The 27,416-nt window shown below is 37.2% G+C and overlaps 1 protein-coding gene across 1 annotated transcript; it reads right to left on the reverse strand.

The window, feature by feature from the left end:
• Positions 1-14,482: 14,482 nt before the first annotated feature.
• LOC104236944 (internal alternative NAD(P)H-ubiquinone oxidoreductase A1, mitochondrial-like) lies at positions 14,483-26,927 on the reverse strand. The gene is made up of 8 exons (XM_070150592.1): positions 26,421-26,927; positions 19,537-19,750; positions 19,289-19,449; positions 18,999-19,064; positions 16,525-16,685; positions 15,836-15,950; positions 15,040-15,219; positions 14,483-14,965 (listed from the first exon to the last, which is right to left on the reverse strand). Exons 1-8 carry the CDS (start codon positions 26,838-26,840, stop codon positions 14,813-14,815), a joined length of 1,470 nt encoding a protein of 489 aa, XP_070006693.1. The 5' UTR covers positions 26,841-26,927; the 3' UTR covers positions 14,483-14,812.
• Between the last annotated feature and the right edge of the window lie 489 nt (positions 26,928-27,416).

Genomic DNA, 27,416 nt, shown 5'->3' on the forward strand with positions numbered 1-27,416 from the left:
TGTCTGGGTGACTTTCTATGCTATTTTAGTTGTGTTAGTTTAATTGAATAATTTTATTTTTTAAATAGAAAAGATTGGACTTTTTCCGACGATGGATATATTAGACAATTTTCTTGAGGGATTTAAGTCTAAAGAAAAAAAACAAAAAGATTTTCTTTTGTTAGGTAGTGTAGCAATTACCCCTTGGTTTTTCTTTAAACCACGGTTCTTTTCCAAGGGTTTTGTTTGAACCGGGTGTAGTTATTTTTTTTGGAGTAGGAGCCATTGTGTTGTGTTTTGAATTGAAGCAATATATCTTGACTTTGTTATGACTTGAGAATAGTGAGTACTTTGGTTGTGACGCTTAGACTCAGTTTTTGACTCTTGTATAAGTACCTTAAATTGTATGATCTTAACTTTCCTTAACTGCTTTGACTAGAGTGTCTATGAATCCAATCCTGAGTGAGTTATGTGCCATGTGTGTGTAAGGTTTTGTGTCATTTTGTGCATTGTATTTGATGCCTAGAACTTGCCCCGTGTGTTTGCAAAGCGAAATAGTAGTTTTGTTCAGTCTAGGAAGTGATATAGGCGTTTTTTTGTTGAGCCAGAGATGTATATTTTATCCGCCTAATTGTTTTGTATCGTAGTTAATCCCTTTGAGTCTGTAATCTTGTTTTTGTGGAAACCACATTACAAGCCTTACCCATTTATTCGAATTAACCATCTATTTGAACCATTGTAACCTCTCATGAGCACTTGAATTGTTAATGAACTTTGTAAAGGTTAAAGTGTGGAGTGGTTGGTTTGGCTTTTGAGTGGAACAAATTAAATAAGGAGAAATGTGCAATGTTTTGAAAAAGTAATAGCCACTTGAATTAAAAAAAATAGTTGGATTGTTGTGAAAAAAAAATTCCTTGATAAGTGGTGGCTCTTGATGTAAGTGCGCTTAAAAAATAATGGGGTAATATACATTGATGTGAAGGTGGAGTTTTGGTTTGACATAAGTATTGCGTTTGAATGTTAAAGTATATGTATTAAAGTGCTTAGGGAGGTGTAGTCACTCTTATATATAAATGTATCCTACCCATCCCGTAGCCTACATTATAACCAAATAAAGTCCTAATTGATCTTAGATTGAATGAGCTTTATTAGTGGAGTAATACACTACGGGCAAGCTTATGGTGCATCTTTTGTGGCATATGAATATTATTTCTGAGAGTGAGTGAATTCTTTCTATCTTGAGTTCCTAAGTGTTCTTAAATTTTATTGTGTGGAACTACTCTCTTTTGTTGTGTGAGGGCACTTGATTCATGAAGGAAAGGTAATGTCAGTGACCTCTATGTTAGAGTAAGTAGGTGAGTTGTGAATAATGCATAGTACTTGTGAGTCAAATCTTGAGGTGAAGATGTTACGCTTTTGTGCTTAGTCTATTTTAAATATTCTTGGTGTGATGAGTTAGGAAAATTGTTTAAAAAGGTAGTGTCTATCTAAAGTGTAGTTTGATTGCTCGAGGACGAGCAATGGTTTAAGTGTGGGGTGTTGATGATAGGCTATAATTGCGTATTTTAGTCGATTATTACACTCTAATTTACTGCACTTTAGTTGAGTTTGCGCTTTAATCGCTAGTGTTTTGCACTAACGGTGTATTTTATGCCTTATAGGAGTGATTCCGAGCTATATAGATGTTATAGAATGAATTCAACTGATTTGGAGCTTTGAAGTCTGAGTAAAAATTCAAGGAATTAAGCCGGGATTGTATTCGGGGATCAATGGATAATAAAGCAACAAAACGAAGACTCGAGTAGGCATATTGCGTATTGTATAATAAAATGCACATAACGTTTTGCTCAGAACTCCATTGTGGCTTCACAATATATTGTTGGAAAGCTAACTCAAAGGGCTAGAACTTTCATGTTTTATGTGTTTTCACATTCCAAGAGGAACAGGGTGAAAAGTGTGGTCGAAACCGCGACCGTGGAGCTGAGGTGACAGAAACAGTATACTTGCCATATACCGCGGTTGACCGCGGCCGCGGTAGTCCAGACGTGAAATATTGTCCTTTTTCATGTAGGAGAAAGTATAATTGTTTGGGCCCGACCCTACTTGGTATATATACATGGAAAAACGGTATTTTTAAGTGGGACACACTTTTGACATAAAAATTAGACCTAAGGAGGCTAAGGATACCGAGGATTCGACCTAAGGAGTCAAGAGCACAATAGGAGCAAGGCGGAGAATTCTTCAACGAGTTTTTCCTTCCTCTTCCTATTTTTCATTGTTGGTTATGATTTTTAGTATTGTAATTTTACATACTATTATGAATAGCTAAATTGTTATTTAGGGTTTTGATAGAACCTTTTGTAGGATAAATTCTTGTTATGTTTTTATATAATTGAGCCGTTGGATTTCTCTACTTGTTCAACTACGTGTTTATTGTTATTGATTGAATGGCCATCGATTGACTGTGCCTATTTATTATGTGTTTCTTGAGAAAGGATACATATTTAGGTGATTGTTGAACAACGTCACTCCTAACGTATGTGAGAAATCAATACAACGGGTTTAAAGGTAGGTTTAGATATAACAAAGCCTTGACGTGGTCATAATGAGAGGGTAGATAAAGCCAACTAGCGTAGTTCGAGAGAATATGTCTAGTAAATTATTGTAGTTGCTCGAGAGAGAATTACGACACCTAAAGTGCTCACGATCAGTAGATAATACATTGGCGAAATTGTAGGGAATATTGCTAGAAGGATTCCGACAATTGGGGAAATCATAAATCTAGACCTCTTTAATTTAGTCTCCAACCCTTTGTCTCATTAGTTGATAATTTTATCATTTTCTAGTATTTGCTAGTTAATTAGTTAGAAATATAAATCTCAATCTTTATAATTTAGAAAATTGTTCAAACTTGTTTATTAGTGATATTAAACAGATATAGCTAAGCCTTAGTTTTCTGTGGGATTCGACTCCGGACTTTTAGACCGGAGTATATTTGCAGTGACCGCTTATCCTTGTTAGGATTAGAGTTGGGCGTGATCAAATCCCCTATTGGGCAACCTCTAATCAAATGGTAAGTTATATAACGAGCCTATTATGTCCGAGCACCTATGAGCGAGCCCAAAATAGACGAGATATAGAGCCTAGTATGGCCGAGTGCCTATGAGCGAGCCTACTACGAGCGAGCAGTTACACGCATTGAGCCTTATAGGGTTTGACATTTATTTTACTTACTATATTGAAAGAGTTGAGTCAGTATCAGCAGGTAAGTATATCTCCGGATCATCTTTGACTCCAAGTTACTTTCAGTTATTATACTATCAGTTCAGTTTCAGCTTTCAGTTATTTTATTGCCTTACATACTTGGTACATTATTTCGTACTGACGTCCCTTTTTTGGGGACGCTGCATTTCATGCGTGCTGGTTCAGATAGACAGACGGGTAAACCTCCTAAGTAGGTGTTGCCCAAGTTTAGCCTGCTCGTTAAGCTCTACGTCCTTCGGAGTTGTCGGGTCTAGGGTTTTGTGTACATCTTCTGTGTATATGTATATATGTTATGGGTAGGTCGGGGCCCTGTTCAGATCATAGTACATCCATCAGTAGAGGCTTGTAGACATATCCTGTCAGTTAATACAGTATGTTGGGCTTGTAATCCTTGTATGTATATTTTGTTGGTTTGTCAGCTGTAGTAGTTATGACGTCCTTGTCGTCCCAGATTTATATTGATGGTTAGTCAGCGGTAGTTTTCATTCAGTTTTATATTTTGCTTCGCAAATTGTCTTGCAATGTGGCCCCATGGCCAAAGTATGACATTATATGTTCAGAGTCCCTCAGTTGTAAGTTGGTACGCTAGGTTAGGTGAGGCACCGGGTGCTGGTCTCCCCTTCCCCCTAGGTTCGGGGTGTGACACGATCACACCAGTCCAGCACTTATCAGCAATCTCTTAATTTCAAAATTCGATCGGCTAACTCTCCGAAATCCACCTGAGGCCCCGGGACCTCAAACAAATATATCTACAAGTCCTAAAACACAATAAAAACTTAGTTGAAGCCTCAAATCACATCAAACAACATCAAAAATATGAATCACACCTCAATCAAAAGGCTAATAAAAACTAAGAAATTTTGAGTTCTACAATCGATGTCGAAACTTATTAAATCAAGTCCGATTGACCCCAAATTTTGCACACAAGTCAAAAATGACACAACAGACCTTTTCTAACTTTCGAAATCAAAATCTGAGCCCAGTAACCACAAAGTCAACTCTCGGTCAAACTCCTCAACTTTCCAAACTTCTAATTTTCAATTTTTTCTGTTTGAAGCCAAAATCAACTACGGACCTCCAAATCGCTATCCGAACAGACTCCTAAATCCAAAATCACCCAACGGAGCTATCAGAATCATCAAAACTCCATTCCGGAGTTGTTTACACATAAGACAATATCTGGTCAACCTTTTCAACTTAAGCTTCCAACCTTGGGACTAAGTGTCTTAACTCATTTCGAAACATCCTCGAAACCAATCCAACCACCTCGGCAAGTCACACAATGACAATTGAGCATAGAATAAGCAGTAAATAGGGGAACGAGGCTATAACACTCAAAACGACCAGCCGAGTCGTTACACCTTAACTCTTCAAATATCTTAGGAATTCATGATCAGTCTTAACCACAAACTCTCTTGGCCACAAATAATGTTGCCATATAGCTAAAGCCCTTACCGAAGCATATAGCTCTTTGTAAAGATTAGTTCAATGTAGCTCCACTCAACTTTTCACTAAAGTATGCAATGGGCTTCGAGACTTGCATCAAAACAACACCAAATCCTTTTCCAAAGGCATCATATTCAACCTCAAAAGACTTAGAAAAATTAGGTAATTGCAAAAGAGGATCAAAACACAATTTTTCTTTCAACAAGTTAAAAGCATCATCTTGTTCTTTTTCCCATGAAAAAACCTTATCTTCTTAATAACTTCAGTTAAAGGAGCAGCAATGGTGCTAAAATCTCTAACGAATATCCTATAAAACCTAGCAAGCCCTTGAAAACTCCTAACTTCAGTTACATTGTTAGGTTTAGGCCATTCTTTGATTGCTTTGATTTTCTGTTCATCAACTTCAACTCCCTTATAACTAACCACAAAATCTAAGAATACCTCACGATCCACAAAAAAGTACACTTCTTAAGATTAGGAAACAAGTGTTGCTTTCTAAGAACTTCAAAATTTTGTTTTAAGTGTTCCATATGCTCATCTAGATTTTTAGAATAAATCAAGATATCATCAAAATAAACCACCACATAATTTCCATGAAAATCCTTAAAAACATGATTCATTAATCTCACGAATGTACCGGGTGCATTAGTAGAGGCAAAAGACATAATTAACCACTCATAAAGTCCATATTTGGTTGCAAAAGCAGTTTTCCATTCATCTTTAGGATTCATTCGAATTTGATGGTAACCACTTTTTAGATCAATTTTAGAAACTTTTTTTGATCCATGTAATTGATTCAACATGCCATCAAGACGAGGGATAAGATGGTGATACTTTACCATTGTCTTGTTGATTGCTCCACAATTCATGCACATCCTCCAAGTTCTATCCTTTTTGGATACCAATAGGATAGGAATAGAGTAAGGACTTATTCTCTCTCATACAAAATCTTTCTCAAGCAACTCCTTAACTTGCCTTTGAAGCTGTTTTGTCTCTTCTGGATTACTTCTATAAGCAGGCCTATTTGGAATTTATGCTCCAGGCACAAACTCAATTTGGTGCTCAATGCCACTCAAAGATGGTAGACCATTAGGAATATCCTCAAGGAGGACATCATCAAAATCCTGTAAAAGAGAAGAAACACAACTTGGCAAAGAAGAAGTTAGAAACTCAAATTAATCAAAACTTCTTTGTAAGTAAGTAGTATAATGGGCAGCCCCTCATTTCTTACATTCAAACACTCTTTGTCTATTATGTACAAACTCTCCTTTTTCTTTTCCTTTGCTTTTTTCTGCTCACCAAAACTTTCTTTTTTATCACTCAAACCCTCTTTTACCACTTTGCTCAAGTTGTTGCCCCCCTCTCTCTCTCTCTCTTTCTCTCTCCTTCTCTCTCTCGTCCATCTATCTTTTTTTCTAGCTCTTGGCCTTATTTCTTTTCTTTTCCCTCAAGCTCACTTTTCCCCCTCCCCTTTGTTTTTCCAGTATTTCCCTCAATCTCTACAAGGTGCAAGAGTACACCTCTTGCCATTAAGCTCAAGAGAATATCTATTCTTTCTTCTATCATAAAAAATATTCCTATCATATTGGTACGGACGACCTAACAAGATGTGACAATCTTGCATAGGAACCATATTACAAAGAACATCATCCACATACCTGCCAACATTGAAGGAAATCATGCATTGTTTGTTGACTTTCAGTTCACCACTATCATTCAACCATTGGAGTCTATAGGGCTTAGGGTGTTTCATGCATGCAAGCTCTAACATGTTCACCAAATGTGAACTAACCACATTAGCACAACTACCACTATCAATAATCATAAAACTAGTTTTTCCCCTTATTCCACACCTAGTATGAAATATGTTCTCCCTTTGTTATTCACTATTTATTCCTAAATTAATAGTCATATTTCTCCTAACTACTCCAACCAAACCATCATTAAAAGTCAACTCTACATTATCTTTGCTCACACCTTCCTCTTCTTTCTCTTCCTCACTTTTTTCTCCCTCATATTCTCCATCTATAGTCCTCCTAACTACCCCAACCAAACCATCATTAGTAAGTTCTACACCATCTTCACTTGCTCCTTCCTCTTTTTCCTCACTTTTTTCACTCTCATATCCTCCACTTCTCTCAAAAGAATATTTCTTCTATTTGGACATTCATACATCATATGGCCTCTTTCATGACATTTGTGACATTGAATGGAACTAGAAGATTTAGAGGATCTAGAATTAAAAGCTTTACCTCTCTCTTTTTCAACAACTTTACCTTTCCCCTTGTCTTCTTGAGGTCTAGAAATCACTTCTTATTTTGGACATGGCTTCTTGGAATTGGTGTTTGGCTGACATCTTCATGAGCTAGCTTGCTGCCTTCTTTTATTTTGCTTTTCTATTTTTACAGCCAAATCTACTAACTCATCTATAGTTACATATTGTTGTATCTCTATTACATCAATTATTTCTCTATTTAAACAATTAAGAAATATAGCCATAGTGGCCTTTTCTTCTTTCATACAATTAGCTTGGATCATAGCCATATCCATAGCTTTGAAGTATTCATCAATGGTTCCTTGTTTCAAGGTCTGAAGACGCAGTTGTAAGTCTCTTTGAAAGTGGGAAGGTACTAACCTCTTCCTCATGACTCTCTTCATCTCGGAGCAATGGGTGGTTCTCCATCTTGTTGTCTGTCCCTTGTAAGCTTTTTCCACCAAAGAGAAGCATAATCAGAAAATTCAACAACGACAAGCTTAACCTTCTTACCTTCAGAGTAGTTGTGACAGTCAAAGATGGCCTCAACTTTTCGCTTCCAATCAAGGTACAAGTCTGGGTCTCTTATGCCCTTGAAAGATGACATCTTCATTTTTATGCTACTAATATTATCATCTTCTACTCTACCTCGTTGTCCCATCCTATCTCTTCCCACCCTATCTAGATTTACATCACGAACATCAACAAAATCATCTATAGAATTTTCTTGATTTACAATGGGAGCATAAGGTATATTTTTTCTATTATGAGGCCTAGGATTATTTCGAGATTGTACATCAGGTTGATTTCCCCTCCTAAGTGCAGTTATTGTCTCATTTTGTTCAGCAATAATATTCCTTATCTCTTGGAATTGCAAGTTTCATCTCTCGAATTGTTGGTGCATAGCTTGTGGCGTGAAATCATTTCTTGCTCGGATTTCAGCTTCCTGAAGAGCCCTCTGTTAATCATAACTAGCACTTGTAAGAGACATTTAAAAAAAATAGTTATCACTCAAACTTTGGCTCTTTCCCTCAATTGTTCTCTCCCACTCTTGCCTTTTCCCCCTCAATTAACCTTTTAAAAATACCTTGTAGTTTTATGATAATCACAAATCGTATCAAAGCCCTTAGAGGTAAAATAAGAAATTTTGGGGCACTAAAGAAAGTGAAGAACTAATCCTAGAAAGAGTAGGATTTAGTTGAAACAAAACTCGAACAAAGGAAGCGATTTTTAGAACAAGATCAAAGGAGTAAGAAAAATTGATTATTTTCTTATCCTTAGAGATCTAAGACTCCCTCATCTTGTTTCTTTTCTTGACTTTGTAAACAAACACAAATAAAATCTGATTTCTTGAAGAGCAATATGATCCTCCCTTTTTTTATAATTTTTTTATTGTTTTTACATTGTACTATTCACTGCTACAATACTTTTTTTCTGCTCCTTTGTTCAAGAAATCTCCAAGATTTATCAAGAATAGAATCTTGATACAACCACTCTGATACCACTTGATAACACAAAGGCTCGGAGATCCAAGAACTTGAAGAAAATAAGTTGTAAAAATGCGAAAGCAGTAAAGAAATGCAATTGAATTGAGAAAAGCAAGAAAATAAACTAGATATGTTAAAATTCAAGGAATGATCTAAGAACCCCAATATTATTTTAATCTATATTTTGACAAGATCCTAATAATAACAAGTTAGTTATGAAACCAATTGCCTTCACTAGAGATAAGCTAATCAAGAACTAGATTCGGATCTTGACTTCTGGTTTGAATAACTTATGACAACAACTAGTAAAAGAAACTAGTCGCCTTCGAAAAATATCAAAAGAAATCAAAGATGTCATAAGAAAGAAAATTATCTTACTATCTTAAGCTATGAGCTAGTTAGGGTTGCAAGATAAATCTCAAAGTAAATTTCACAAAGGTTCAAAAGAACTCACAATAATGATATTAATCTTCAATGTTGTTCTCCACAATGAAAGACAAGCACCCATTTATATAGTAGTAAAGAAGGAGCTAGTCAAGACTTCAATAAGTGAGAATTATATTTCCTAGAAGCATAGAAGACTATACACACTAAGACCAATATAGTCAACATACACATAAAACAATGCAAGTCAACATAGATTAAAATAATTATTAAATATATATTCTAGAAACTATTTTTGGGATTATTTAGGCTGCTGAAAATTCCTCTTATGAGGGCATATTTGGGCCTCATTCCATCTCATCTTGGACTTTAATTTGGGCCTCCAAATAATTGTAAGACTTGGCCCAAAGATATTTCTTGTGCTGGAGCTCTTCCTCTATTATAAGACATTTTTTAATTGCCGATTGAAGTCCATTAAGCTTGTCTTGAAATTTCTTTGTTTGAGACCTTGTTATGGGCCTTCTTGGAGCTTCCAGAGCTTCATACTTCTCCTTTAATGACGTTGAGCTGCCATGGATTCTATCAACGGGGCCAATAATATAGTATCAAGCCACTCTGTGGGAAAAATCATGTCATAACATAATGTACCTGGCCTCGAAGTGGACTCGATTGTACCTGGCCTTAATAGGACTCGATAACGTCTCATGTCATATCATAACGTACCCGGCCTCGAAGAGGACTCAGTCGTACCAGGCCTTAAAGGACTCGGTAATGTCAAAACCACATGCAGTGGTGTGCACGTATATATATGAGTGACTCAAGGCCGTTATCCTCCGATTATAATTATGTAATTGTGTCTGTATCAATTGTCCGAGAGTCAGAAATGATCATAAGAAGACATCAGATTCAAAGGCTATCAAGATGAGAAGTGATTCTGACGAAGTACAATAAGAGCCATGAACTATAACAATATGAAACAATGAGGTTCACAAGCTTTAATCTTGAGAATAGAGTTCCTTTTGAAGTAACGACGTTATGGTTACGTTCATGGTAGATTATACCAAGAAAAAGAAAGAGTGAGCCTTAACATATCTTTGTTGTTTACTTAACGAATCAACGTATACCTTTCCGAAGACTTCAATCTACATTAAGACAGTAAAACATGTATTTAATGATATAGAAGGACTTACAAACATGTGCCTAAGCTAGTAGGTCACTTATAGAAAATCGGATAGCCTTTCCCCTATAAAATTCCACTTCCATCATACTCAAATTAGCATCAAAACAAATAAGAACAACATAAAAAATAACACACTCAAGCTACTATATCAAGAACCAGCCGAAGCCTAGCTCAAAACCCTTCCAAAATAGTACACACGCACAAACACCTCAAACATACTTCGACCTCCACTTTGAATTCATAGTTTTTACATGTTTTCTTCTTCATTTCATACATGAATAATTTTAAAAAGAGCACCCATAACATAATCATGTTATATTCCATAATTTCCAGCCATCACAAATCATATTCCCTCTATTCTAATTTATGTGAACCTGTTTGACTGGGCACAAAATTTAAGAAAAAATGAAGACTTTTAGAATTTGTGGTCCTAAACAAGTCAAAAAAGGATCCAGAGTATTTGTGTGGTTGTAAAAGCTTCTCAATAAAGGTAGAATTGTAAGTTTAAGCTAAATTGTTTCCAAATTTAAAAGGGGTCATTCTTTTTGAAATGGACCAAAAAGAAAATAGGTTCACATAAACTGAAATGGAGGGAGTAATTATCACCTCAAAACAGCCCAACAAAACAGTAGCCATATCTTAAGCTATTTCAATGTTATCTTGTAGTAATTTGCCTCAAACAACCTCACCAACACTTGTAAAAGCTTAAGCACAACCAAGGAGATAATACAATTACCTTACACGGTAACTACAACTCAAAATCCAAGCTCCTCTTAGCTCACAACAACCCTTAATGTCATCAACACATCATAGAAGCACTTTCCGCTACCTTTATGGGGTTCTTGATGTTAGATATATGTGGTTTACCTTATAAATTATCTTTAAACCTTTGAGAGATCTTAGATAGACTTCGGAGAGGTATGGGGTGTGCTTTGGTCGAAAAATAAGAGAGATAAGGGCTTCCCCCATTTTTATAACAAAAGGATAAGCTTCCACCGCCTAGGTAGGTCTCATAGGAGCTGTCTGCGTAGTCTCACTAAAACGCGAATATCTATCTATTCCGATAGCGTATCGATGAACGACTTAGTGAGATGGAAACTAGTATCGTAGAACTTAAATTTGGTGGGTAAAGCACCTCGTAAATCCAAGTGCAATGAGAGAAAAGCTTAGTAACATTATACCCAAATTTTTAGTAAAATTATGAACGTAACTTGCAATAACTTTTGTCGACTTTTCTTTTACAACTCACTTGACTGAAAAACCCAACACACAACTATTATACGATTCAAATACCTCATAACAGGAACTTCTTAGAATGTTAAATACTCCTAGTATTACCTCAAAAGTACGGGTTATAACATTCCCAACTTGCCGACTTTCGACGAAATTTATTTGCTTCTATTCATTTAACTTCTAAACCTTCCAACATGTTATATACATGGTTTTATATACTCGTGAACTTGAAAATAGTCTTGATCTCCAAGCTTATGTCGACTAAATCATGACACATTTTAACATGTGAAAATGTGGGATGTCATAGGGATTTTTTGTCCCCTACATCTGAATCATGTGCACGGACATGCTCTCTAGGCAGATTGACCATGAAGTTAACCTAACTAATTGGTTTCCAATTTCAATCAGTTCACACCTTTTCTTTGTTGATGACCTTACACTTTCTGATAGAGCCAACAGAAAGAAATGTGAAACCTTTTCGAGAACTCTTAATACTTTCAATTCACATAAGGTCAATATGACAAGGTCCAAAGTTAGCTTCTCCAAAATTTCTAATCCTTTTGACTTAGAACTATTCTCCAACATACTGGGCATTAAAGCCAGTAACAATATTGGCAAGTACCTGGGCTTTCCCAACTTTCACAAGAGACCCACACATAGTGACTTCCAGTTCATTATTGGCAACATGAATACTAAGTTGGCTGGATAGAAAATTAGGTTCCTTAACATGGCTGGGTACCACTTTGGCCAAGGCCAGCCTTGGCAGTATCCCTTGTCATGTGATGCAGTTCGTAAAGCTCCCTGGTAGCTCCTCCAATAGGATCAACAAAATTCAGAGGGATTTCATATAGGGTACTACTTTTGAGAAGAGGAAGATGCACATGTTCAGGTGGGATGTCATTACCAGATCCAAGCCACATGGTGGCCTTGGCATCCAAAAAGTAGAGCTGAAGAACAGGGCAGGCCACTCAGGCCTTTTTGGAGGCTTTTTTACAAGCCTGACACCTTGTGGGCTAAAACTCTTATTGCTAAGCACTGTAAACCTCATACTACTAGAAGAAAACCCTCATCTAGGACTTGGCAGTGCATTTTTGATGGTTTGAGAATCTTAATAAAGATTCCAGATGGATAGTTAATAAGGGGAATAGAGTTAACTTTTTCACTGACAGTTTGATCCCCAACATGACCCCATAGATACCCTTATTAGTGGACCCAAACTAAATGGGGAGGACTGCATCAATATATCCTCCCTTTTTAGCAATGAAAAGTGGAACTTGGAGAACCTTTCCTTCTCCATTCATAAGACACTGGAATACGCTATCAATAACACTTTCATCAATGATACCTCCCAGAAAGAGGACAAACTCACATGGGGTCTCACCAATAGTGGTATGTTCTATTCAAAGTCAGCATATTCCTTTCTACTAGCTGGGGGGGGGGATCACTAGGCCAGGAACCCTCCTTCACATGGATCTAGAAGCTGGATGCCCCAAACAAGATCAAATTCTTCACCTGGCTCCTAGCTCACAACATGTTACATACCAATAAGTATCTCCACAACATAGGTCTCCACCTAAGCCCTTCATGCACTATGTATAATGCCTTGAGGATCCATCACATATTCTTCTAGTGCATTAATGCCAAAGCCTTCTAGAGTAGTATGTGTCAATGCTGTACGAATCAAGCATTGCCCCAACCATTTCTCTTCAATCCAAACTCCTGGAATGAGATATGGTCCAAACTTAAGGACATGGCCTTCAATGATTGCATCCACCGGCAGTTCCTCCTACCTTTGGGCTTCTGAAATATATGGCTAACCAGGAACAACAATCTGTTTCACAATAGGAAAGATCATGTCCCAACGCAAAATGTTATTGCTAAGGCTATGGAATACCGCCTAGTGGCCAGGAGCAATTCCCAAAAGCAGTGGGTTACCATAAATGTCAAATGGAACCTCCTGACAGGGGTACTTACAAGCATAACACTGATGGATCCTCCTTTGGGAACCCACATACAGGGGGTATGGGGGTTTCATCAGAAATCACTCCGACGACTAGATTATTTGGCTACATGAAGGGCTTTCCTGTTATCACTAACAATCTGGCCGAACTAAATACACTCGTCCAGGTGCTCAAGTTAGCAGTAGAACACAAACTAACCCCCTTAATCATAAACATTGACTCATTGGAAGTCATCAGAATGTTAAATGATGGACACTTGCCTTATGACCCTAAATTTTGAATCCAGGTCCTTGATGGTCCGACTGTGAAATCCAGCTATTAGTTAGAGCTTCAGGGAGCAGAATCGGGTGGCACACCTTCTAGCTAAGGAAGGAGCAAAAGGGAAGCTTTTTGATAAGACAATTTTTGATAGTTCCTCCGGTGTTTGTCAATGATGTAATGTGGGCAGACATCCTAGGAACTACATTTAGTAGAAAAACTTTGGGTTGTAATATTATAAACACTCTTCCTAACAATGATGGCCACCTGCGCAGCCCATGAACATGCAAGGCGTGTAATTATTGTTTTGTTTTGTGAAGTAACTAGTTTATGAAAAAAAAAAAAAACTCACCCCAAAGAGGTTGGCACAAGCCCCGGCATACCATGCTCTGGCTCCAACTCAACTCATTCACTGTCTTTCTAATTTGACTACCTTCACCATCGCATTACATGAAAATACTCATTACATCGAACCTCTATTCAAAATTTTGCATTACTTTCCTATGGTATTGGTTGCCTTTTCCTTCTATTCTTTTTCTCTTCAGTTCATAATTTGGAGTCTTGGACTTTCTAAAGGATTATACCTCAACCAATATTCATAGCAATTATTTTTTATGATTTTTACACGTACCGTTATAGCGTCTTTCCAATAAATAATGAACGAGCAAGTCGAGCAACAACGAATAAATTGCTAGTCTACACTTTATAGCATCTGATACATGTCAATACCTTTTTTTTTTAAATATTACCAAGGATAAATCTATCATATCAGGTACATGTTTTGTACCAAATTTATCAAATCTGGTGCATCTACATGCTGCTGGATTGTATATAACTTGAAGATTCCACTTTGAGTTCCCTCTTACAGAAGAAATCAAGAATATGCAATATAACACATCAGTATCGAGCTAAAAGAAATGCACTCTAAATTCAAGACAAAATCAGCTCAAACAGTCCTATAGGGGGGGGGGGGGAATAGTCGATAACTTCTATAAAGCAAGAGGAGCATAAAGATTAACACGGGAACCTCATTAAGTAACAGCAAAAACCTTATTTATTTAGCCACTTTGGCAATTGCAATTTTAAGCACCTGGTCATCAATCCCTTACTAAAAGGAAGAGTACAAGTAACAACAGTAGTTTTTTCCAAAGCATGAACTCCCTTCTAACTAGGCATCCTCCAACTATTACCAATAATAGGCTAGATAAGAACCTATATCGAATTTCTGCAAGTCATACCGCAATCTTACTTAAGAAGTTGATAATAGCTTAACTTATTCAAGAAATCAACTTGGAGGAGAAGTAACACATTCAATACCACACAGTTTACCATGCTGAGACAAACTGAAGGAAGTTTTGGTAAAAGTTCATATCCGACTTATATCACGGCCAAAGATAAAAGTTGTCAACCAGTTGATTGCTACATAGAATCTGTTCCGCCAGCTTACAACACGAGTTAGATATGCTGAACGCCAAATTAACCAACTCGTGAATCCAGCCAAAGAGAGACCTTTTCCCGCCTGCAATAAGTCATCAAATGAATAAGCTAACAAGTTTTATCGGGTACGAAGCATTTCCACAAAATGATAAAGACCTTGCTCTCTCTAAGGTCCACAAGGGCCTTATATCTGCCAACAGTAGCCATGCTCCCTAAGTGTTTATACATAAATGGATCTCCGAGGTTCATGTCCTTTGCAGAATTAGCATGCCCTCCACCTTCTTTACCCAACCGGTTCAACAGACCTGCCAGATATTTTCCCTGGCGTTCTGCAACCTGATCAAACCAAAGAATGGTATATCAAGAAAATTGGACTAGTTCACCTTTCAAAGCTGCAGTTAGTTCAGACACACTGTATCTTAACCATAACAGAATATCCATCATCCATCACAGACATCCAACAACCATATGCAACACAAAGAGTACGATTATGTAAGGTGTTATTATACAGCAAGTTCCATGAATTTTCTCCACTCACCTAACAGAATCATGCACTAAACTACATAAATAATTAGATAAAAAAAATTGAAATGCCACCTACAATGGCTAATAGCATAGTTTAAGGTGGCGGAAATCTGAGATGGTGAATGGTGAGTAACAACCAGCCACCGCAACAGTATTTCCTCATATGATAATATGCATTATAGAGTTAGAGCCTCTGAAAACAGAGGGTTTTATAGCTTACATAATCATCTATAATAGAGCACTTAAATCAGCAGCACATAACTGTGTTTTCAAATCAGGTGAATCGATGATGCGGTAATCTAGATGTATATAATTAGCCCCAATAATTTTCAAAACTTTATGACTTTGCAACCTCATCTTTAGGCTTGACACACTTCGGCAACTCTATACAAACAATTTTAAGAAATGTATTGTCCCAGTAACTCACTTGAGCCAAAGCTGGAAGAACTTGTTTGCCTGTACCCTCAAGGAACCCACTGCAATCGCCAATTGAGAAGACATCCTGAACTGATGGGACGCGTAACCATTCATCAATCCCTATCCTGTTAGTTTACAGATACTTGTCAGTATATTATAGACAAATAAAACAACATAAAATAGCCCTAGCTTTGGAAAGACGAAACATGGAAAACCATGGGCGGCAATGATCCAGCTATCTATTTGAACATAAGTTGGAGTCGGCCACTTTCATATTCTTATTCTAGGTTATCAAAAAAAGAAAAGTTGTTTTTCAAGACCGGTTTTGGAGACGCCTTTCTTGAGCCGAGGTTCTATCGGAAACATCTTCTCTACCTCTCACAAGGTAGGGATAAGGTATGTATAGCCCACCCTCCTCAGACCACAATTGTGGGATTACACTGGGTCTCTCACAAGGTAGGGGTAAAGTCTGCGTATACCCCGCCCTCCCCAGGCCCACTTGTGGGATTACACTGGGTTTGTTGTTATTGTAGTATCAAAAAAGAAAAGTTGAAGTCGACCGCTTTGGCAACTTATGATCACTAAACAGAACAACCTCACCTATTCCAGCTGAGCAGGAAAATCTTACCAAGTCCAATAATCATTAAATGTCCAGATACAGAAATAAGTGACTTGCTACAATTCTAACTCTAGGCTTACCTCCCCCTAGCTTTTGGTAAATCCAGAGAGTTCACAAAAGGCGAGGGCCCAACCCCAGTAGACCACACTAACAGACCATATGGGACATCTGTGCCATCACTAAGAATTATCTTCTCAGGTTGCACATCCTTTACAACTCCTCGTACAAGACGAACTCCTGACTGAAAACTGACATTAATAATAACTGGAAAGAAATACAATAAGGATAGAATATCAAATACCTGACATAAATAAATGAAAGTTATAACCAGCATGCTCAAGTTGAACCGGTTGGGAGCAAACAACATGAAAGTTCATCTTCATGTATGCCAGCATAAAAAAGATGGAGTAAAAGACAAAAAAGTATGGCAAGGAAGTCCCATGGAAGAGAAACAAGCGTATGAGTGAGAAATTAATCCAGAACTGGAGCCATAGGAGCAACAAGGGCATAAAATAGAAAATTAATTCCAGTGCTGGAGCCAGATATGGCAGAAAAATAATCCACTACAGGAGCCATATGAAAGCGAAAAGGCCATAAAGAAGAAAACTAATTCTAGTCCAGAGAAATTAAGGTAGTATTATTTCACATATTCATTGGAGTGATGGGGCCTACTGATGATCAAGGACAAGTTTGAATAAAAGAAGTAATTTAGAATAATACTTCTCCGTGGATTATTTAATTCCCTGACTATATTAAAGTTCAGTAATTTTAATGGGACAATTTATAACAGATCAATCATCACTAGCACAGGATATTTCATCTTATGCATAAAATATATTCAAGCATTCCTTGGAGTAATGGTGCCTTATGACTATCAACGGCAGCTTCAGACAAAACACATCAATTTAGGATAAAGCTTCTCCGCTGTATATGAGGTTCTCTGACCATTATCATGTTCTGGAAGTTCAGTGGTGTAATTCACAAATAATCACCAGCAAAAGTTGTATTGGTCAATATAAATAAAAATGATGCTTTCGCATTAAGAAAGAACCGAGGAACAATTTTGCAATTGTCCCGTCTTAAATTCACTCTGAAGCTTCATCATCTTGCAATTCACCTAGTATGGAGTAACTGAAATTCAGAACACAGTTCTATCAGCTAGCTGATAAAGAGGTAACATGCCAAAGTTCATATTGAACTCTCTCCTATACATGGATTCAGCAACTGTCTTTTTGGTTCTTAATTCTGCCTCTGGAGATTAGACACACATGGTAAAGCTACTATGCCAGGTGACCCAGGAAGCATCATCCTACTAGCATCATAATTTGGAGAAATGGATAAGCAGAAAGTTCTTCTCATCTTTGATGAATTTTTATTCCTAATCCTTTTGGCTGAGCTTCATGAATATACGATGAGACTGTTAAGCTTATGGAAAGCAGATTCTTTTTTTATGGATGGATATGGAGACGAGCTTTGTTGTGTTTGGTGATGCATTCTCAAATCCTAAGGCTATCCCCTGACCTTTTAGAGCTGCTAAAAAGGTTGCAAGAATCATAGGTACAGACAATGCAGAACCTGCTTCATTGAACAATTTTTTTGAGAATGAATGTGATAGTTTGACTGCACGTATAGGTATGGCTTAGTGGTCGATGAAGCTAGAATAAAGATCATGGCAGACCAGGACCTCAACCCTACCAGAGGAAAAAAAAGGCAGGTGATTTGTTTCCATTAGGGACAGATTTACACTACCTATATTGTTGCAAAGATGTAGATGTCCCATGAAATAATCGAGGTGAGGATAAGTTAGTCTCGACACCATTGTTTCCAATTTTTCTTTTGCGTGCACGGTGGGGAGTGGGGGTGGGGTGAGAGTTTGGCATCCAGGAAGGAAAGACATTTCAAAGCTCTATGTTGTCAGCCATTACTCAGTTTTTGTGGCTTGGATGTAACATAGTGAACTTTTCCATGTTTGTGAAAAGACATAAGTTCTCATATGCAGTTGTTTTTGATATATATACAGATGCAAGAGGTCTATATTCTTTCATTCAAGTGTCCGCCAATTTCTTCTATTATTCTTAATCTGATAAGTCTCACACTTCAATGGAACTCTCCAAATTACTTCATCATAAAACTCTCCAAGTACCTTGACTCTTCTATCACGGATGGCTTCAACAGAGGTACTCAGAACAAGTTGTATAACCAATCTACTCAATCTTCCTTGGGTAATAGTATAAATTCTATAGAACAATCAAGAAAAAGTTCTTTTCCAAAGCTATAAATAATTATCAAATATATAGCTTTTGTATATTATGAGAACCTCAAAGTCGCAATTCTTATAGATTGAAACTGCACATTTTAATACGCCAACCACTATCCCCAGAAATGTCATAACGCAAATTAAAAATTGTGAAGTAATGATTTCTTATGAGAAAACAAATGATCTCTCCATATCTGACAATGCTATAGTACATACAACACGTAACATGTATGCACTACATAGTTATATATATGGCAGAATAACGCATAATTATATATCTCTTTGACAAATTCTCACCTTAGTCAACTGTTTGATTGCATATACACGTAAACGATCATCGAAGGAGGATAAGATCTCATTTGCCTGTCAGATGAGGACACAGAGATTAAAGTAATTAATGCTACAGCTCCTTCACTGGTAAATAACAGAAAAGCAAGTATAGTGATACTACCACCTTAAACAACAGAAATATTTGAAGAATATCTTTCACAAAGATTCTTAACTCAGGAGATATACTGGCAGTGCAGTGAAAAGAACCAAAAAACTACAAAGAGGCATAGCCATTTTAAAAATTGTAAAAAGTTTACCTCAATCAATGTAACGTGAATATAATCTTTGACATGAGCATATCTTTGATGAACATCCCTCATGATAAAGTCGCTAAGTTCACCGCTGAACTCAACTCCTGTTGGCCCACCTCCAACGACTACACAGTGTAAGAGACGGCGCTTTTCTTCCTCGGTAACTCCTGCGCCCATTACCAAATCAAGAAATTAGTCTATTACTTACTTTAGATATCAGGTGTTTCAAATGAATCTCTGCATGACAAACATACCAGGCACATCAGACAGCATCAGGTTTAGAAGTAGTTTCCTACGTATTTCCTGAGCATGGTGAACCTCACGCAGAAAAATAGCATGCTCCATTACACCCTTAATCCCAAAGGTCATAGCTTGTGCTCCAGAAGCAATCACCAACTTGTCATATGAAATATTGAAGTTCCACGGCTCAAGGACATCAACTCCATCTGTCACAGTTTGGCAGCTCACCTGATGTACACACAAAGTGATAAAGGAGCATCTATTGTCCCATGACGAGTCTAGTAAAATACTCTAAAGTTGTTAATTCTCTAAGAGTAAACATCCAATAAAAAATAGTGCATTTGGAGGTGTGTTTGGTAGGAAGGAAAATATTTTTTAATTTTTCCATGTTTGGTTGGCTTAAATGTTATGAAAAATATTTTCCTCGTGAACTCATTTTCCTTCAATTGGAGCAAAATGTTTTCTCTATCAAGAGAAGGGAAAATATTGACCCAAACTGGAGGGCCGTGACGGGCACCCAGTGCCTTACTCAAACGAGCATCAACGTAACGTATCTTTCTTACCACACCATAATGGGTAAATGGGCCAGAAGGGCCGTCATGAGATAACCAGAATAAAACATAAGGGAATACTAAACATAGGACGACCCAACATGATATAGAAACTTATACATGTGACATACGGACCGATAAGACCGACATGATCATTTGTACACTCAAAAAATGGCCTACAAGGTCATACAAGTATCCATACACATATCTGTCTACAAGTCTCTAAGAGTACATAAACGTCATAAAGGTCGGGACAGGGCCCCGCCATACCAATCAATATATGTCCAAATCATGCTGATCAAATAGGCAACTCTGGAGCAAGTGGAATGCACCAACACCTTCCACTGAGTTGATAGCCTACTAGGAGGACTCTCAACCTGTCTATCGGGACCTGCGGGCATGAAACGCAGCATCCCCAGGCAAAAGGGACGTCAGTACAAATAAAGTACCGAGTATGTAAGGCATGAAAGCAGTATATAAAAGACATGAAAGAAACATGGAGTAAAGAACTCAACATGTAAGTCTAAATAACTCTGTGAATCATGAAACACTTATAATGTCATGCATATGCGTATAAATGTCACATCATGCATAGGTATATGCGTACATAACATTATCAAGTCTCTGAGGGCATCCCATACTATCATCGGCCTCTGTGGGCGAAATCATCAATGTATACCAGCTGATCAGGTGGTGGTGCGTATATAACGCCATAATCTTTCCCCATGCCCCATATACATATAATATACGCGTATATAACACCATCTGGTCATGGGTCAATGTACATGTATAAATGAATGCAATGCATAATAAAGTAAATCAATAAGATCTCTCGGAATGTCATAAGATCAATATGCCTTCGGTTAATATCACGAAACAATCTTTATCAGCTTAAATGTTTTCTGAGACCCATGAACAGACGATATGATAGTAGGACATACGGGGAATTAAGAACATACGCAACCCTAATACTTCTAAGAATAGAATTATTTGTGAAAGTTCCGTGCTTGCTCGTTTCGTTGTATCATATGGATCATGCAAAAAGGAAAGAAGGAATAGCCTTAACATACCTTAACTCCTTCATACCTTCCAAGCAATTCATCAAACAACTCAACTCAATCTACCATAGTATAAGGAGATTCAAAATCAGTGCCGAGTAAAGGCTAAGTCCGCAACTTAAACTAGTAGCTCATTTATGTAAATTTGGGCAACATCTCCTTTGGAACAAGGGCCTCCTCCAATACCATATACCAACAACAACCAGAGCAATACAATCAGCAATTCAAAAACAACCCGACTACAATTCGGTACATTTAATATAGCAAAAACCCCAAATATACCATAATACACCCAATCAACAAGTTATCAATTAGCCTGAATTGCAACGACGAGCGACCAACCCACTACCCTACCACATTTGGCATTTCTCCACGCCGTTTAACCTTCCAAACTCCATAAATCAGCAGCACAATAGGCCAACACGAGTGGACTACAAAATAGTCCACTAAAAATGAAATAATTGGAACTCACGGCTTCCGATCACCGTCCCGTGAGTTCTAACTATTAGGAAATGAATTTATCAACCTTCTTTGATATTTAAAAGCTTAAATACAGAAAGTAGGAGTTTCTTAACTATGAAGTACCTTCCAAAACTCAAACTACAAAGAAAAAGAGAGGCGATATAGCGATACTTACGTCGTAGGGATCGTTCTAATGTTATCGTTTTTTGGTTTCGTACCAGGGATGTTATTCTTCTTTGAAACCCTTGTAGAGAGCATAAGGGTATGTTTCTGGGGGTTCTCTGGTCGTTTTCTATGTTAAAATGAAGAAAAAGAAGACTTTGAGGCATATATATCCACTTTTGAAAAGTCAAAGAGGTGCTAGCTTGGCACCCTAGCATTGGCTCTTCTTCCGACACTTATATCTTTTTATCCGAATGTCGTATGAACGAACAGTTAAGAGCTGTGGAAACTACATTCCAATACCTTCAATTTGGTATATAATATGTCCCAAAAAGACCTCATATAACACATGAAATGGATTGCTCAAAAAGCTTTAGTGACACATCTACTTGTCACCTATACAGTCTGCAAAGTCTCGCGAAACTGCAAATATCTCTCTACTCCGACGTCGTATCGACAAACGGTTTAATGTGTTAGAAACTAGACTCATAGATATTCAATTTGGTATGTATATCACCCCATAATTCAAAGAACATTGGGAGAAAATCTCAGCTATATTTGACCTAATTTTCAGCACATTTATGAATGTAACTTGTGATTACCTTTGCCAACTTTTGTTCCACAACTCGCTTAACTTCAAAACGTAATACACGACTATAATAACTCATAACATAGCCTCCTTATAAGGTTAAGCACCCTATTCTTATCCCAAAAGTAGATGTTATAATATTCCCAACTTGTCGACTTTCGACAAAATTTATTTTCTTCAATTTATTTAGCTTCTAAGCCTTTCAACCCTCTTGGTACTATTATTCATGATCTTAAATATTCGTAACCTCCATGGTAACATGATTAACTTACTTTATATACTTTCAAAGATGATCTCATTTCCGAGCTTACATCAATTGACTTACGACGTACTCTCACGTACATCATTCCCCCCCTTTGGAACATTCGTCCTCGAATGTTGATTGATGTGTTTATCAGTCTCATAACCTATAGCGCGAATACTTTAATATTGTCCTTTCTATCTAGGCATCTATTATGTGAATAAATCCAAAGGCTAGGGCATTCCCCCCTTTAGGCCTCTTTCTCACACCATGACCTGTGGTCGGAATACTTCCAATCTCGTAACTGTTGCTACATTCTATCATGTAGCCTGTACGACTTTGTCCTTGTTTGTGCGCCTATGCGACTCTTCTCTCCTTTTTCCTCCATCTCTAGCCAATCTCTGCCAAAATTTCTATAGATCTCTGGGAGTTAAACTTTCGAGGACGAATGTTTCTAAGGGGGGAGATTGTCACACCCTGTGCGTCCCAAGGTGACGTATAATGAATATGAGACTTGTTAATCATTATTTAAATGAGTTTAAAGTCATAATATGACTATATATGATGTTTGGATATAAAATATAAAGTTTGGAAAAAATCGGATTTAAGTTGCAGAAAAACCAACTAGGGATTTGCCTTGTAACAGAGCTTTTTGAGCAATACATTTCGTGTGCTATGTGAGGTCTTTTGGGATACCAAATTGAAGGTCTTGGAATGTAGTTTCCAACGCTCTTAACCATTTGTTCATATGACATCCAGATAAAAAGATATAAGCGTCGGAAGATGGGCCAATGCTAGGGTGCCAAGCTAGCACCTCTTTGACTTTTCCAAAGTTGATATATATAGGTATTAGGCCGTCTTTATCTTCATTTTCCCATAGAACACGACCAGAGAACATCCATAAACATATCCATAAGCTCTCTTCTAGGGTTCCAAAGAAGATTAACATCCCGGGTATGAAATCAAGAAGCGATAACATTAGAACGATTGCTACGACGTAAGTATCGCTATATTCCCTCTCTTTTTCTTTGTAATTTGAGTTTTGAAAGGTACTTCATAGTTAAGAAAGTGTCTACTTTCTGTATTTAAGCTTTAAATATCAAGGAAGGTTGATAAATTCGTTTCCTATTAGTTAGAACTCACGGGAAAGTGATCGAAAGCCGTGAGTCTAGTGGACTGTTTTTTTGTCCACTCGTGTTGGCATATTGTGCTGCTGATTTATGGAGTTTGGAAGGATAAAAGGCCGGGGAGAAACTCCACATCTGGTAGGGTAGTAGGTTGGTCACTTGCCATTGCAATTTCAGGCTAATTGATAACTTGTTGATTGGGTGTGTTATGGTATATTTAGGGTTTTTGTTGTATTGAAGGTCCCGAATTGTAGTTGTTGTTTTTGAGTTGCTGATTTTATTGTGTTTGTATCTCGCCTATAGTAGGCTTGAGGGAGCAGTAAAATGAGGGAAAATGCTGCCCATTTTATTTTAGAATCGAGTTATCGTTTGAGATACATGATATGCTAGCACCATCTAAGTTGTACATGTATTTCTTTGTTATAGGGTTGGCGCGCTAGTTGTCATAAGCTTGTTGTTGAGTTGCATTGACGACTTGAGGTATGCTAAGGCTATTCCTTCTTTTCTTTTGGCATGATCCATATAATACAACGAAACGAGAAAGCACACAACTTTCATAAATGATTCTATTCTTAGAAGTACTAGGGTTGCCTATGTTCTTGATTCCCCATATGTCCTACTATCATATCGTCTGTTCATGGGTCTCATGGCATTCCGTGAGATCTTATTGACTTACTTCATTATGTATTGCATCCATTTATACATGTATATTGACCCGTGACCAGATGGCATTATATACGCGTATAGTATATGTATATGGGGTATGGGGAACGATTATGGCGTTATGTACGCACCACCACCTGATCAACTGGTATACGTTTATGATTTCGCCCACAGAGGCTGAGATGATATGATGGGATACCCTCATAGGCTTGATCATGTTATGTACACATATACCTATGCATGATACGACATTTATAAGCATATGCATGACATTATAAATGTTTCATGATTCACAGAGCTATTCAGACTTACAGGTTGAGTCTTTTACTCCATGTTTCTTTCATGTCTTTTATATACTGATTTTTATACCTTACATACTCGGTACATTATTCCTACTGACGCCCTCATTACCTGGGGGCCAGCGTTTCATTTCTGCAGGTGCAGGTGCAGGTAGACAGGCTGACGGTCCCCCTTTTTAGGATCCTTGCTAAGCGAGAGTTGGTGTGCTCCATTTGATCCGGAGCTGCTATTTTGTTTTGGTACGTACATATATGGGTATGTCGGGGCCCAGTCCTGTCTTTTATACAGTTGTACACTGTATTAGAGGTCTGTAGATAGTCATGTATAGTTGGATAGTATGTAGCCTTGTCGGCTCACCCTACCGTATTCCATATATATATATATGTCTCTTTTGGGCATGTTTTCCCGCATATGTTATTCACATGAATTAGTAGTTTATTACCAGACGTTATGCATGACCTACACTTATTTCATGTTTATATCTTAGACGTATGCTTAGGGGTGTTCGACAGGTAGAACTCGGGCACTCGTCACGGCCCACCCACCCCAGTTATTACCACCATCCCCACCCACACCCCAACCCAACCCCCACCCCCACCCCCACCCTAAATAGAAATATTATTAAGAGTACTTTTTGTTTATATTGTAGATAAAGTACTTTTTTCATTTCAACAAAATGAAATTTTCTTTTCATTATGTAAAAATAGTGTTTTCTTTTATTTCAACAAAAAAATACTCTTTTTCATGATGTAGAAAAATTATTTTCTTTCATTTAAAAAAAATTATGTAGTAAAAAGTATTTTCTTTTATTTTAACAAAATGAATATTTTTCAACAAAATGATTACAGTCTTTTCATGTTGTAGAAAGAGTACTTTCTTTTTCAACCAAAAAAGAGTATTTTCTCTTTAGTTATGAAGCACAAATTTCAACATTATTTTTGCGTGAAAAAGTAAACAACACATTAGTTCTTTTGGTTTTGTATCAAATTTTAAAAGAATTATTATATTCTTGAAGAAAATAGAGCCTGGAGACGTTAGGTATTTAGGGAAGGAGAGCACAGGAAACATGGGGATTGGGGGAAGGGGAGGAAGGAGAGTAACATAAAAATTTATTTTCCCAAATAATATTTTCTAGTCTCTAGCCAAACACTAGAAAATATTTTCAAAAAAAAAAAAAAAAATTCATTCACCAACCAAACATGGTAAAATAAGTGATAAAATCACTCATTTTCCAGAACAATATTTTCCAAGAAATCATTTTTCATGGAAAATATTTTCCTTCCTACCAAACACACCCGAGGTAGATGGAAATTTCCAAAGTTTGGTTATCTTGATTAGTAGAAAATGTTTTCCACCAAAAAGAAAAGGATGACTTGTCTCCTTGATAGACAGACTCATTTTACTTTAAAAGTATCTTAAGTTTTTACTTCATATCACTTAATTCAATCAACAGTTGGACATTACTGTCAATTTTAAATATACAAAAGTATAATCTGAACGCTATCCACATTCCTTATCCTACATCTTCTAGGACTTGTAAAGTTGTCCCAACTCTTATACAAATTAGAAAACGATCCCAAAAAATAACTTCCTAAAGTAAAGCATTTCAATTGACTTTAAACTTGTGATTTGACTATTAATGAGTCTTTCTTTAAGAAACTGCATACTCAAAGGAGTAGCTTTTATCTACAATAGGAAAGTTTAAAAGAAAAGGGACCAAAAGGAAAGTGACAAGATAGGCATACCACATGGTTGGCAAAATCAACGCCAGTGCAATTAGCAAGATAGAAATAAGAATTGGGTTCCCTCGAAATAGCAGGTTGAATCCGGCTGATGGGTTCTGCTACGGACCTGAACTCGAGAGTACCCACACAGGTGGATGCCAGGAGTGGGGTGAACACCATATGGTTCCTAGGCGAGACACACACCACATCGTAAATGCTGGTGTCAAGGCCCTTCATAAGCCTGCATCCAGCCCATCCTGAACCCAGCACTACCACCCTGGGTTTCTGGTCCCCCTTTGTTGGCTCCAACCCTGAAGTATCAGCCACCGAATAGTCCCTATTGAATTGCAGCAATTGGGAGAGCGATGGTGACACTGGGGTTAAAGATTTGAATGATGATCTGGTCGAAGAGACTTTGATGACATTCTTGAACCAATGCATATTGTGAGAATTTTTCTTAATGTTGGTCCCTCCTGTATTATTGGAACAATCAAAATTTAATTATATGAGAATTCCCCAAGTGTTATGTTAGCGGGTACTAATAGTTATTAATTAAAGGATTGTTTGGTTGGAATACAATTTATACCGGTATAAGTTATATTGGAATAAGTTATGCTGAGATTATTATTTATTCATTGTTTGGTATGTTTTATTAAAAATGACAATTGCATAATTTTTTAGAAGAAGTCATAAATTATATCAGTGTTAATTATCCCTATAAGGTATAAGTTATCTCAGTATTAAAATTAACACCAAAATAACTTATACCTAATTTACTAACCAAATAAAATATTAAAATAATATTAAATTTTTATAACACTTTTATACCTCGTACCAAACGAGCCCTAAAGAGTTTGATTTAGGGTTTGACAGTCAATGCAAGGTGGCAGCTAATTGCGACTTAGGTGGCCGCCTTAGCTTTTTCAGCATAGGGCGTCTGGCACTTTCTGCGTCATTCCGTAGGCGGAGGCATTTGTGGGGCCATTCCAGTATTCCTTGGATGGTTGTTTGGCTTTT

Source organism: Nicotiana sylvestris, chromosome 7, assembly GCF_000393655.2.
Source record: "Nicotiana sylvestris chromosome 7, ASM39365v2, whole genome shotgun sequence".
Lineage (NCBI taxonomy): Eukaryota > Viridiplantae > Streptophyta > Magnoliopsida > Solanales > Solanaceae > Nicotiana > Nicotiana sylvestris.

Coding starts and splice junctions, on each gene's coding strand:
- LOC104236944 (XM_070150592.1), bottom strand. CDS start 26,840: ATGCATTGGTTCAAGAATGTCATCAAAGTCTCTTCGACCAGATCATCA. Junction 19,751..26,420: donor TTGATTTTGCCAACCATGTG/GTATGCCTATCT, acceptor TGTGTACATCAG/GTGAGCTGCCAAACTGTGAC. Junction 16,686..18,998: donor CAATCAAACAGTTGACTAAG/GTGAGAATTTGT, acceptor GTCAGTTTTCAG/TCAGGAGTTCGTCTTGTACG.